The 14,892-nt window shown below is 36.1% G+C and overlaps 1 protein-coding gene across 16 annotated transcripts in view; it reads left to right on the top strand.

Moving 5' to 3' along the window:
* Positions 1-14,892, top strand: part of PPHLN1 (periphilin 1) — a 145,342-nt gene that overhangs the window by 73,039 nt on the left and 57,411 nt on the right. For 12 of the 16 annotated variants that reach the window (XM_023738863.1, XM_004384571.3, XM_023738858.1 and 9 more), the window contains 3 exons: positions 5,716-5,772; positions 8,418-8,497; positions 11,631-11,750. In XM_023738863.1, the coding sequence (XP_023594631.1) occupies positions 5,716-5,772; positions 8,418-8,497; positions 11,631-11,750 (257 nt within the window). The remainder of the gene's footprint in view (positions 1-5,715; positions 5,773-8,417; positions 8,498-11,630; positions 11,751-14,892) is intronic. The other 4 variants (XM_004384572.3, XM_004384570.3, XM_023738865.1 and 1 more) reach the window with 1 other exon arrangement.

Here is a 14,892-nt window from a genome sequence, read left to right as displayed (position 1 = left end):
TGGAGAAGCCATAATGAGATGTCCTGTCTTAGAGTCTCCTGTATGCTTTTCCTGTCCTTTGAGGTCTTAGACCTTTAGTATCTGGAGTGTGAAAAGATAACAAAGAAAATTGGGAGACTTAAAATGCGGTGTGAATTGAAGGAAACAGAACATACGACTTTATTAATGCCTTCCTGTTTGTTTCTTTAGTCATTTAGCTTTGAAAGTGATGTTCTTTAATCAAAAAAAAGTTTGTTCTGGGAAAATTCTTACAATTTACTTTGGTTGATTTCTTAACTTGTGCCGAACTACACTCCTTTCATGTAGATGGTTTTTAGAATATTTACATAAGATCATCTAGCAAAGTTAATAGAGCAATCTTGTTTTAAACAAATGGAGAAAATAATTTATTTTACATATTTATAACACCAATTTTTACTTTAAATTTAATTGTCACAAAAATTGCTGGTACCTTGCTTTTCTTCAGAAACTGACTGAGAACAGGTTTTTACAATTATTAGTCACTTAAACTGTTTTAATTAGCAATAATGTGCTAATTTGATTTTCTAATGTAAACTAAAATTTTGACAAATATTTTAAATGGTTTCATAAATAGCAGGTAAATAATTTTCTTATTCTTTACACTCCCATTTTGCTAATTCTTTAACTTGTAATTTTTTGCTTCTTATTTATGCTTTTCAAAGTCATTTTACTTATTTTAGTGATCACTAGTGGTTTGACCATACTGTTTGCAGACTAGAACTGCTCCAAAGGGTTTTCAAGGCTGTGACCTTTTGGAAACAGGTATCCGGGCTTGCCTTCCCAGGTGCCTCTGGGTTTGTTCGAACCGCCAGCCTTTCTGTTACCTAATCACTGTGTCACCAAGGCTCCTTGCAGGTTGCCCTAGTTACTGTCATTCCCTTCCCCTCTCTCAGATATTTGATATTTGTTTCTCTCCCACCTCCCCCTCCGCCCCCGAATCCCATTGGTTTCCTGTCGTATACTTTTGTCATTTATTTTTTTTTGTTAAGGACAAATGTGGAGAAGATGTTGAGTTAGAGTAATTGGGATAAAAATAAACTTCAAGGTATATATAACAACACAATTTTTAACTACAGAAGTATTTATCATAATAAACAAGAGGAAGAAACTAAAGTTAACTAGGACAACCTGCATCTGAATCGACTGGATGGCAGCTAACAACAAGGCTAATATCATCAAAAGGGACATTAGATTTCACTGAATTTTAGTCTCCTACCCACACCCATTCTCTGTTAAAGTACTGCCTGTGATAAATTTACTATATCACAATACAGTTCTTCCATCTTTTATACCTCATTCTTTACAAAAGAATTAAAAATCTTTTCCTGTAACATCTACTTGATCCTAGTTGTTTGTCTTAGAGCTATACATATAAAGATATTCTTCCTTTTATGTTGTAACCTTGTATGTATTTGAAGAGTACCATCATATCCTTCATGATTCTTTTCCAGGTTTAAATCTATTTGGTTCCTTCAGCTGTTCGTTTTATTTGATGTGGTTTCCAGACCTTTTGCTTTCCTAATTTTCCTTCTCATCCTCTTAAGTTGTAATGCCAAAAGTTAGCTTTTATTTTGGTAACCACATTGCATTACTGGTCCTTATTGAGATTGTAGGCAAATGAAACCTAAGCCATATATATATTATATATACATATATATATATACATACATGTAACTGTTATACAAAATGCCCTACAGCCTGTACTTATTTTAGGTGTAATTGTTTGTGTGCAGTTCACGCATTTTTTTTTTTTAAATCTAGGAATTCTAAATTTCTTCTAATTAACTTTGACTTACTATTCTGTTCTAATTCCTTACAGTATCATTTAGTGATCCTATATATTAGCAGCAGATAAAGACAGCTTGGTTTTATCTGCAAATTAAGTATGCCTTTGTCTTTTGTATTAATCATTAATAATTATATCGATTAGCATAAAGTCAAATATAGAAACCCCTAGAGACCTTTCTCTGATGACCTTAACCGTTTATCAGCATCGTTTGCTGTTACTCAACAATCTTGTCTTCATTTCCACCTGAGTCTCATTTAAGACTTTGTCAAATGTTTTCTTGAAACTCTTGTCACAAAACAGTCCTCTGTCAAAATGGTGATATAAAAATTGCCTTGCTTTGTTTTTGTAAATCCATTGTGGCTCACAGGGATGACTGTTTAAGTACTTATAAACTTCCTCTTTGTTTATTCATTTTAAGCATTTGCTGGGGATTAATGTCAAATTTACCAGTAATATTCATGTATTAATTAGGTTGTGTGCCTTTTTGGTTAAATTTTTAAAGTATCAGTACTATGGAAGATTTGCAAGTTTATTGTTTTTTGTTGGTCTGTCTCTGTTTTTCTATGGCTCTGACTTTGGGCTCAGCCTCCCCTTATTTTCTTGATATCAGCAGCTATTAAGAATAGAAGATATTTTAAGGGAAGACTTATTATTCATCAGCACTTAATTATTTTTAAAAACACATCTTTTAAGATAATGAAAATATATAAGAATTAAAAATACTATTTTGAGAAGAATATATTTGAAAGATAAAGTTGAGTATTGAACTTCAGTATAGTGGGAAAAGACATGTCTTAAGACCAGTCACCTTTGAATTAATTTTGATGTCTATATAGATTTTAGAATATAGCTGAAGTTCCAATAAAGTTTTGAGGTTTAATTATGACTTTAGAGAAAAGGCTCTTCTGTGCATGTTTAAAGTGGTAATGGGAATATGGATAATAAGGCTTTATCATCAGATCATGTATTTTAGGCAGTGGGAATGGACGATAAAACCATTCTCTTAGCAGCTGAATATCATAAAATTTCTTGATCTGAAAGTCACTGTGTTTGTGTTCAATACTCAGTCTTTTATTCAACAAAGATATATTGAACATAAATTTTTTTTAAGCAAGACAAATGTCGTCTGCCCTCTGAGTTGATGGTCTAGTGAGAGAGGCAAACAAGTAATACATAGGAATAAACATTTAAGGTGATAACTGAAGGATGCGTAGAAGCTGGTGGAAGGATGCCAGTGCAGAAGGATTATTGGGATGAACTGTATCATGTGAAATTCCTGAAGTATAATGTAGTATTTTCACGGAAGGCAGTTAACTGATCCAGGCTATTAATGTGCTGCTGTGCTAGATTCTATAATCTATTTCTTGTTTGAGGAGCCATTGTTTACTCATAAAAGAGCTTTGGCTATTAGTTCCTTGAGTGAATCCCAGGAGTAGAGCTATAACTTTTCTGCATCTAAATGATGGAGGTTCTAAAACATTAATCAATTAATGATGTTTCCATATATGTAAGGAGTCCCGGAGTGGTGCAAACAGTTAGGCACTTGACTGCTAGCTGAAAGGTTGATGGTTCACACCCCCCAGAAGTGCCTCAGAAGACAAGCCTGGCTATCTACCTCCAAAAGATTACAGCCTTGAAAACCCTATGGAGCAGTTCTACTCTGCACACGTGGGGTCGCTATGAGTTGGAATTGACTCAACAGCAACCAACAACCACCACCATATGTGTAGGAGGTGGAGTGATGGCATTCATATCCTTGTTCTAGGACTTAGTATGGTCTGGTCAGTAGCACACATTCATGATATATGCAGATGACATAATGTTTTATTTATATTATAAAAAAGAGACGATGTGGTTTTAGCTGATGTATTAAGAGAGAGTTCTATTCAGAAGTGCCCTACCAGGTACTCAGTCAGTAGGCCTTTACTTCAACTTGCTGTATCTTTGACCTCCTAAAGATGATTATCTTGGGGAAGCAGCAGTGGTGCAGAGCTTTCTTTCCCCTCTACACAGGAACATTTTTAGTGTGTGGTTCCCCCCCCCCCCCCCCGCCAATTGTCTGTTTCATACCTTCTTGAATAGATCAGTAGCTTTCTGGAAAATCATGTTCTTTCTAACCAAGAACCCTAAATTTCATGATCCAGAAAAACAGATCATTTTCTCAGTATCTATGTAGCCAGCTCTTCATTTGTTCATATCTTAATTTCTCTTTCAAAACCTCAACTCTCAGAGGAGAGATTAATGTCCTACCTGTTCTGTGAAGTTTGTGTATTTATTGATGAGACGTTCATTCAAACATATCTGTTTTATTCCTATCATGTCAGACACTATATTGAGAATTTACTTGCAAGACATGGCCCCTAGCTTTATCATTTCTAATGATAACTTCAGTGATTTTTTTCCTGGCTGTGTTTTTTGTTCCTTCACGGGTTAGCAATCAATTCCTGCTGGTATCTGTTGAATGAATACCCCCGCCATGGCCAATTTCAGCCTACCAATGTGGAGTCACTAAACACTGCGTTTGGGAGAGATGCATACAGTCTGCTCTCACTGCCTGATACAAGTTGGACTCAGGCTCTAGTTCACCCCTGAAAAGTATCAGTATTATTATCTCTTGACCTCATATACAAAGGATTTGAGGCAGCTTAAAAAAATGAACACTTACTAAAACAGGACTAAATAAATGGCTGATGAATTTTTTTTATGTACAAGGAAAATAAGGAGAGGAAAATCAAACTAAGACTAAAGTTAGTAGTGCATGAAATAAATGGTATCATAAGGCTCTGAACAGGTGCAATAGATGAACTAAGGATTTGACCAAAGCAAAGAGGAAAGAAGCAATAATAGTGTTCCCAGTGTACCCTAGATAAAAAACAAATCAGCAGCTTAGGAGCAATGAAGACTTTCTTGATACCAAAGAGAACAGTGAGCAATGAGAGAAGAATACTGCATCCTGAAGAACATTCTTGCAAAAGTGGGACAGCAATATTTGCGTGATATTTCCTGAAACATATTTCCTTGCGAGGTTTTGACAATGCCATGACGATTCAGAAAAAGTGTTATATTCTGGGAGGAAACAAAGTTAAATTCAAAATTTTGGATCTATAATAGGATGACTTGCAATAAGTGTTAAGGAGTTTACATCTTACTGGAAAGATATCTGGGAGCCCCTACTAGTATATTTAGGCTGTTTAGAAAGCTGATTCCATCTGCATCATTAAGAGTTTAAAGGTAAGGAAGCTAACAAAATGTTTACAAGATTCTAAATATGGAATCATTAGGGATTCAACCAAAATAGTAGCTGTGGATTTGTTGATAAAGAAAATCCATGTATAAGATTTAATAATAGGCTACTTGTTAAGAACAAGTAAGAAAACTATCTGCAGATAGCCATTGTAAGCCCAGGAAACTGGTAGACCATGTAAAACCTTCCCAGTGTTCTTTCTGATTTCTCATGGTGATTCATCTTTCACTCATTGAGTTTTTGTGTCCTCCTTTACCAGTTCTTTGAATGTTGACTTTATGGAGATTAGACTAGGTGCTTACAGAGATGATTAAGACATGATATGATCCCTGTCTTCAACTTTCAGTGTCTCATCTTAACCACAGTCTTTTCCTCATTCCTTTCTGCCCATGCTATCCTTGGCTAGCCTCATCTTAACACTTCTATTGCCGTTGGACCCAATTAACTTCTGGCCTTAAACAGGGATTTTCTCTTGTTATTTATTCCTCTTCAGTGGTGGTTGCTCAGGTAGCCCGGCTTGAAGGCAGAATAGGAAGGAGTTTAGGGTCACCAGCAAATGCTCAGAAGTCCTTGTTACTGTCATTGCTTCTACTTCTGGGTTCTTCTTCCTCCTGGGCACAGAGGTGCTGGTGTTAATTCCTCCCTGCCCACCTTTCCCTAGAGTTCGCGCGTGCTGGTGCCTCCTACAAACGGCAGAATGAAGGAAAACCAGAAAGAGGTGAGTTTTGAGCTAGATTCTGCTTTGGGATTGTGAAGGCTTGGGGGGCTTGGATTGATAGAGATTATGGGAATGGGAAAAGTATATATCCTCTCCATCAGTCTATCGTCAGAACCAGAGTTGAACAGCAGTTGACTCAGGCAGTAGTATTTGAGGGGAGTTGTGGGTTTGTTGGTTGGGCTAATCGTCCGTGGTCGTTAATAGCCACCTTACAGGAGGTTGAGATCTGTAGACAGGCCATAGGCAGATAGGCCCTTACAACAGTAGTATCAGGGGATTTCTATGCATCGTTCTGTGCTCTTTCTGCTGTATCTCCTTTTCCTTTGTCCTTGCCTCTTGTGTACCACCCCCGCCCATGCAACAGGTATGTATGAATATATGTGGATATATGATAAACCTCCTCCCTACCCGTCAATGTTCCTTTGCTTCTGCACACTGAGAGTGGTTGAAATCTGCTTAAATTAGCCTTTACCCACTGCCATCAAGTCGATTCAGAATCATAGCGACCCCATAGGATTTCCAAGGCTATCAATCTCTGTGGAAGCAGACTGCCACATCTTCTCCCATGGAGCCACTGGTGGTTTCAAACCACTGACCTTTCAGTTAGCAGTTGATTGCTTTAACCACTGAGGCACCAGGGCTCCTCAGGTTAGCCCTTAAGCTGCTAAAATCAGAGAATGCCCTAAGAATACACTTGGGGACCATACTTGGCATACCTGCAGTGCTTATGTCTTGTTTGTAAAGAACACCCTAAGTAAGAGATTAATAGCTGCTTGTGAAAAAGTTTTTTTTTTTTTTTAAACATGTCTAGCTGATATGTGCCAGAATTGAGCCTGCAATTATGCCTTTGATTAGCCTAGTGAGCTGTGCTCATCTTCCTTTAAGGAATCGCTTCTCTGAACAGGATGGGGAGGTCATTGCATCCTAAAGATGGAAAAATAAGATTCATTTTTTTCATGTAATTTTTGAGTCTTGTCTTCAAGGACTTGTTAGTTAGGTCCTGAGTATTAAGAAATGAGTAAACTATGATGCTTGTTTCTCTGGGACCTTTAGGTATAGTCGAATAGATTAACATTCTTACAATATGATATAGAATTTGCCAAGTGCATTGTTAATACAGTAGGGAATAATGAAATAAACAGCATTCTTAGTCGTTTGGGGATGTGGTAATGGCTTGTATCATTCTCGAGTTACGTCTTTTTTAAGACTCTTGGAGCTTCAGAGCTGGAATACTTAGCCTAGAGCAGGAGTATTCAACCTTAGCATTATTGACATTTGAGGCTAGATAATTCTTTGTTGTAGGGGCTATCTTGTGCATTATAGGATGTTCATCAGCATCCTTGGCCTCTATTTATTATATGCCAACAACACTCTACCGGTTGTGATCATCAAAAATGTTTTCACACATTGCCAGTTGTCCCAGGGGATGTGGGTGAAGGAGAAGAAGCTGCAAAATTGTCCCCAGATGAGAACCACTGGTCTAGAGAAAGACTTTCAGGATTTTCAAGAGATTAGAAAAAGATGTTATTAACCACTGCCCTAGGCAGTTCCCTTTGGGCCTCCAGCCCTTACTTGCAAGTATCTTGGCTACAGCAGGAAGCCCTTAAGGTGGTTTTTGACTGACTGAGGCTTTGCCTAAGTTTCAAGGTTGTTGTGTCTCAGCTTTTGCTCTTGACTGCTTTCCTAGCCTTAATCCACTGTCCAGTCTTGACTGGCTTCTGTGTGACTCTTAACTTGGTGCCACTTTCTCCTCATCTCCATTATTAATTTTTGTCCATTCTTTTAGCAATTGAGAGTAGAGGGTTTATGCTATACTTGGACACGTACTGACAATTTAATGAAATGTTTTTCTGTCAGTAACAGCTCACTGTTATTAATTTTTAAAATTATATTTAAACTCATTTTTTGTTGTTGAACCTGCTAAAGTAATACTGTTTAAATGTATTTTTTAGTTTAAGTATATTTCTATAAGTAATGGTATACATTTCTATAAGTAATGGTATATGTATAATAACAACTATGTGGGTGTCTGAAATGTCTAAAGATAAAGGTCAGTGACTTTATCTTATACAAATTTATTTTTATTCATTTAACCAATATTTGTTCATTTAGTACCAGCTACAGAATTAGTGCTTTTGATAACTTTCTAGTTTTTATTTTCTTTTTTAAACTGTCCAGACATTTCAGGAGTACCTGCTAAATTTACTACATGCCTCTCTCCTTGAAGCTACTCCTTATATAGATACCTACCACCAAAGAAAACTAGCTAGTAATAACTACCCCTGGATTTTTGTTGTACTTATTAAAATTTGGCTTTTAGGAACTTGGGAGAGGAAGTATTCCTGGTTAAAAAATGTGTGTTTCGTCTTTCCTGAGATCTTCTCTGTGGCTTCATGTTTGCTAACTGGCATTCGCATGGCCTAGACTGCCATATAGAATGCCCTTTTTTCTGGGATATTTTCAGTTTTGGATGATGCCCAGCACATGAGAGAAATAAGTAGTTTTAGATAATAACAGATTTAATTTAATAATGTAATGAAAATCTCAGTACTAAAATAAGTATATAAGCTTCTCATCAATTCAGTTACAAAATCACTCTGAAAACAAATGAGCTAGAAAATTGCACTTTATATTTTCTTATATAGGTAAAGAGAGGCCTGTCCAGCCTTTGAGAACTTCAAGAGATACTTCCCCCTCAAGTTCTTCAGCAGTTCCTTCATCAAAGGTTTGTTGTACTTCTGAAATCAGTGTAAGAGGAATTACAAAGTAAATGAGATGGATGGTCTAGGACAGGTGCTTATATTCTTTACTATCATACCTAATGAAGATAATTTCTTCATTTAAAAACCTGAATTTTAAGTAACCACAACTTAAAAGTAGCTGTCAAAGTAACTGAGCAGTTTTTTTTTTTTTTTTTTTAAACAGAATTTTTTCCACAGGCTAAGTTAAAATTAGTGTCTACTGCTGCGCTTGTTCATCTTTAACATAATCACGTGGGAATGAATATTCAGATGGTGCATATTTGATAGACTGTGTTTTTATTTTGGAAGGTGGGGTATAGGCAGAGCCCTAACATTTCTTGTATAACTACTGAGTGCTAGACACTATATCAAGTATGTTCTTCTTTTATTAATTCATACAGAAATCCAACAATGTAAGTAGATATATGTCTCCATTATACAAAAGAGTAAATAAAGGCTAAGAAGTTAAATAGTTTTCTCAAGAACATAGCTACTCTTTCACCATATCATTCTCATTCTTACCTTCCCAGCATCCCAAAACATGTTGAAAAGATGACCCGTGCTTCTAGTCCTCAAAAATTAAAAATTTGAGATGTGCTGTTGCCATTTGTTCTTTGCAGTTAGATGTTTTCTTCACTGATCTCACACTTTTTCTCTTTACCATAACTTTTTTTTTTTATTGTTGTGCTTTAAGTGAAAGTTTACAATTCAAGTTAGTCTCTCATACAAAAATTTATACATACATTGTATTGTGACCCCAGTTGCTTTTCCTATGCTGTGACAGCACACTCTTCCTTTACTACCCTGGATATCCTGTGTGCATTCAACCAGCTCCTGACCGTCTCTGCCTTCTCATCTCGCCTCTGGACAGGAGCTGTCCATTTAGTCTCATGTATCTACTTGAGCTAAGAAGCACACTCTTCACGAGTATCATTTTATGTCCCATAGTGCAGTCTAATCTTTGTTTGAAGAGTTGGCTCCAGGAATGGTTTTAGTTTTGGGCTAACAGAGTCCAGGGGCCATGTCTTCCAGGGTCCCTCCAGTCTCAGTCAAACCATTAAGTCTGGTCTTTTTACTAGAATTCAGTTCTGTACCCTGTTTTTCTCCTGCTCCATCAGGGACTCTGTTGTGTTCCCTGTCAGGGCGGTCATTGTGGTAGCCGGGCACCATCTAGTTCTTCTGGTCTTAGGCTGATGAGGTCTCTGGTTTCTGTGGCTCTTTCTGTCTCTTGGGCTAATACTTTCCTTGTGTCCATGGTGTTCTTCATTCTCCTTTACTCCAGGTGGTTTGGGACCAATTGATGCATCTTAGATGGCTGGTCGCTAGCTTTTAAGACCCCAGATGCCACTCACCAAAGTAGGGTGGAGAACATTTTCTTAAAAAACTTTGTTATGCTGGTTGACCTAGATGTCCCCTGAGACCATGATCCCCAGACTCCTGCCCCTGCTATTCTGTTCCTCAAAGTGTTTGATTGTATTCAGGAAACTTCTTAGCTTTGATGTCACTTCTTTTTGTTCTTAAGGTTTTGTTTTGTAGACATCACTTGGCTGTCTTTGCTGGGTGTTAAAGGAAAAAAAGGAGAAAGGTTTCTTAGTGACAGTTTGTATTTTTGGAGCTTTCCCAGAAGTTCAAAGGTTCTAGAATGCTGGGTTTTGAATAGCAAAGATTTATTGGATTTTTTGACTCTGTCTTATCATAAAAAGGGTGCTTTGCCCACCTGAAGTACTGGCTTGGTTTTCTTGTCAGGTAATAAATAAGAGTAAATAATAACTGCCCATTCAAGTCACTATGAAAGTTTAAATTAGCATATATGAAATAGTCATTTCCCCTGAAATATAATGTAATCTAAATATAAGTCACAACATAGGACTTTGTGCTACATATGAAAATATATTTAGTGTGGAACAACCATAATAGATTTCGTATATTTTTCTCTGGCAGTTTCATGTAGATGTTTGCATTTTTTTACTTAGATCATAGTCTTAAAATGGAATCAGAATAGTAGATCTATAATCATTTTACATACTGGGAAGGTGAGGCCTCTTTGACCTTTTCCCAGGGTCACATTGTAGCTGTGGGGGGCTTTATTAATCTAGATTTCCTGATTTGGTGAAGTTTTTCTCCTAAACATTATTGTAGCCCTTGTGTAGGAATAATTTTTCAGAGTTTATTTCCTGCTGTTAGAAGTTACTTTCAAACGGTAGTTTTTCAAGTGTACAGGATTAAATGGCAGATAAACAGGTTCAGTCATGGAAGGTTTTTGCTTCTTCCTTCTCTAGAAATAACTTGTTTTTGCTCTATAACTTTCTCTTCAAAACAGATACCCAAAAATGGAATATAAATTCTTCTCTTGGATATGTTTGTGTGTTTGTGTGTGTTCTTGTTTTCTTCTTACTTTTTTTTTTTTTAAAAAAAAACTTTGTTTCCTTTGTAACCTCATATATGGGCACAGCTTTGGGATGGTATATGCAGGCTTCCTCAGTGTCTATGGATACACTCCACGTGGTTATATCACTGAGATCGTCCAGTAAATATTATGATGGTCAGTAGTTGGCGAATTCAATAAGCCGTGGAAGGAGGGCAGGGGTCATTTCCAGAAGCCCTAGTTTTAAGTCCCAGTTCAGCATTTACTAGTGACTTTAGGTAAGTCGCTATCTTTTCGACATGTGTAAGGAATAGAGTTTATATAATTTATTACACATTACAGATTCTGTAAATAGCACACGTGGACTTTTTTTATTGCGTTAATTAGAAATTTACCTTGATGAAATGTTGGTATTATTCACAGTTGAAATTAATGTGATGTCTTTTTTATTCTAAATACAATTAGTGTATGAGTTAATTGTCACTGTCTTTTGCTTTATTCTATTCATAAACTTCTGAAATCTTGTGTAAATAAAATTGCGAGTCAGATCTAGTCTAAATGACCCAAAGGAATTACCACTTAAAAGAGTTCTGCGTTGAATATTTTTGAAAGCAAATAAAGAATGTATCTGTTCTCCATATAAATTTGAAGGCTTGTATGATTTTAAATGTTAGTAGAGTGTACTTCTTCATGTATTTGAAGTTTAATAGCCCTTGAGAATTGTAACAGAAGTGTTCTTTTGTTTTTATTAGGTGTTAGACAAGCCCTCTAGGCTAACTGAGAAAGAACTTGCTGAGGCTGCCAACAAGTGGGCTGCCGAAAAGCTAGAGAAGGCAGATGACAGTAACTTACCTGAGATTTCTGAGTATGAGGTAAGGTATAATTTCTCCTTTATGTTTCATATCTGAAAGTTTTGTCTGGATTTTAAATTATTGAGGGGATAATATTTGTACTTTCAGTACTTTAAAATATTATACTTGTGGGAAATATCCTTATGGATTTTTTAATTTTTTGTTTTTATTGTACTTTAGATGAAGATTTACAGAGCAAACTAGTTTCTCATTAAACAATTAATACACATATTGTTTTGTGACATTGGTTGCCAACCCCACAGCATGTCAACACCCTCCGCGTCTCGACCTTGGGTTCCCTATTACCAGCTTGCCTGTCCCCTCCTGTCTTCTCGTCTGTGCCCTTGAGCTGGTGTGCCCATTTATTCTTGTTTTGTTTGATGGGTCTAATCTTTGGCTGAAGGGTGAACCTTAGGAGTGACTTCAGTGCTGAGTTAAAAGGGTTTCCGAGGGCCATACTCTTGGGGTTTCTGTAGTCTCTGTCAGACCAGTAAGTCTGGTCTTTTTTTGTTTGTTTGTTTGTGAGTTAGGATTTTGTTGTACATATTTCTCCAGCTCTGTCCAGGACCCTCTATTGTGATCCCTGTCAGAGCAGTCAGTGGTGGTAGCTGGGCACCATCTAGTTGTGCTGGACTTAGTCTTGTGGAGGCTGTGGTAGTTGTGGTCCGTTAGTCCTTTGGACTAATCTTTCCTTTGTGTCTTTGGTTTTCTTCATTCTCACTGGCTCCAGACAGGGTGAGACCAGTAGAGTATCTTAGATGGCCGCTCACAAGCTTTTAAGACCCCAGATACTACTCACCAAAGTAAAATGTAGAACATTTTCTTTATAAACTATGTTATGCCAACTGAACTAGATGTTCCCTGAGACCATCCTCATGGATTTTTAAAATTTACCAGACAGAGCAATAGTCTAAATATGAATGACTCTGAATTCAGTAATCGTGTTGTGTCTGCGGAGGAGCCCTGGTGGTGCAGTGGTTAAGAGCTTGGCTGCTAACCAAAAGGTCAGCAGTTTGAATCCACCAGCCACTCCTGGGAAACGCTATGGGGCAATTCTACTCCATCCCATAGTGTTGCTATGAGTTGGAATTGACTCGACGGCAACAGGTTTTGGTTTTTTGTGTCTGAATGTCTCCAGTAGTTTAGGATTGTAGGGATAATATAAAATGTAGTATAAGGAAAATGCATTATTTACATGTTTTGTAATGGGTTTTGCTGTTATAAAAGTATCTTAGGAACTCATGTTAAGCCACTAGTCATAAACCAGTGAATGAAGAACAAAAATCGAATTAGACATTGGACCTTGGACTATATTTACATTGCATGTTATACTCCATACAATTTGTCATAAATTTCCCAAGAAATGAAATAATGCATAGTTTGGGCTACCTTTGACCTTTGATGAATCTTGAGTGCCAAAAAAAAAAAATGAGAGCATTGTTTTACTCATAGAGAACTGTTTATGAAATATTTGTATTAAAATATTTGAAAATAAATTGCAAAATTCTGTACAACCTATAACTCTAATAGGCAAAGATGTTTCATGGTGAAAATTAAGCTTTTAATCAAAGCAGGATTTGATGCTAGATGAATTGTTTTGACAACATAGGCAGAGAATATAAAAGTCTGTGCACCATGACAAATTATTCATATTTGAAGGAGAATTCTGGCTTTTTGATATGTTTTTAGATGACTTTTATGGAAGGTCCTTTGATGAAAGGGATCAATATAAAAATTCTGTATAAAAATGGATTTTATATAAAATTATATACCTACCTTCATCTTTATACATGATGAAAAGATTTTTTCCAAAGTAATAACGGAGACTGTTCAAAGAAAGTACAAACCCTTTCAGTGCTTACACAAATACAGCCTTACTTTTTTAAAATGCTGAATCTGTCATGTAGATATCAATTGTTCTCGACTAGGTCAAGGTTTCCTTGTTATTGTAGCCATTATAATAGATATTTATGCATATTATTGAGTAAATATATCAAAAAAAATCAAGCTGTCCCTCTTTGACACTTTTCCCACACTATTTAAAAGCATGAACAATACAGTAATGTATTGTAATTTTGGTTCTTTTCTTAATAATTTAGAATGGTGGTTTTTATATTAATAATAGACATTTGTGCTTCAAAGTTGCTATTTTGGAGAACTGACAGTTTTTCTCGGAATACTTAAAACCAAAAATCTCCAAAAGACTAATTTTAATTTTTCTTTAATACTTCATCTTTAATTAGCAAGGATTTATTAAGGTATATAAATTCCCCCCCTCACCTGTCATTTTGCTACACCTTTTAATTATTTGTAACATCTCGCTATCAACCTTTCTCAGATTTTAAATATTCGATGTTCTTTCATTGCTTGAATGGGGCTTGACTCAGAATACAGTGACATTGGGTCTAGAAAGACTTTGTTTTTTCTCTAATTTTTGCCTGGAATTTGCTAGATTTTGAATTAATGAAATGTAAATAATCCTAAAATTTAAAAGTAGGGACATAGGTCAAACGTGATCTTTTGTTGGACCAAAGGCAAGGTGGTAAGTGAGAGTAGAAGGGAGATACTTTAGTATATTTGGTACTTGATATGCATCATTAATATTGAGTAGCAGCATCAATTTCATAGCGTTGTTTAAAATGTTTTTCAAGTTAATGATACTTTTTCATTCTAGAAATAATTTAGAAATTTTTATGATACTCTTTTTTTTTAAATTTTTTTTACTTAGTCTCATCATACCTTAAAACATTTTGCTCAGATGGTACCATTTGTTCTCAGGCAGTTGTTAAACACTCATTTCAGTGTTGTGTGCTTTTTGGGAAAGAGAATTTGGCCCTGTTCATAGAAATTTATATCTGTTTTGACAGAATAAATTGGAAGAAAAAAGGACTTTGATGCTAGAAAAGAGTTTGGTTTAGTATACTTCCTCTGTGTGTGTGTGTGTGTGTGTGTGTGTGTGTGTGTGTGTGTGTGTTTAAATCTAGTGTCACAGTATTTATTTATACTAGTCATATAAGTACTGGTCCATGTACTTCAGAAATGCTGTGTAGATTTATTTTTATGGGTAGAGAGAGGTTGAACACTTGAGCTTTCTGTTCACCTTCTCTTGCTTCCATCAATATAACTGTAAACAGTTTAGTTGGAGACCATGTAGTTTATTGCT

The sequence above is a fragment of the Trichechus manatus genome, unplaced genomic scaffold (assembly GCF_000243295.1).
Source record: "Trichechus manatus latirostris isolate Lorelei unplaced genomic scaffold, TriManLat1.0 scaffold00123, whole genome shotgun sequence".
In the NCBI taxonomy this organism is placed as follows: domain Eukaryota; kingdom Metazoa; phylum Chordata; class Mammalia; order Sirenia; family Trichechidae; genus Trichechus; species Trichechus manatus.
This window is presented reverse-complemented; position numbering and strand designations above follow the sequence as displayed.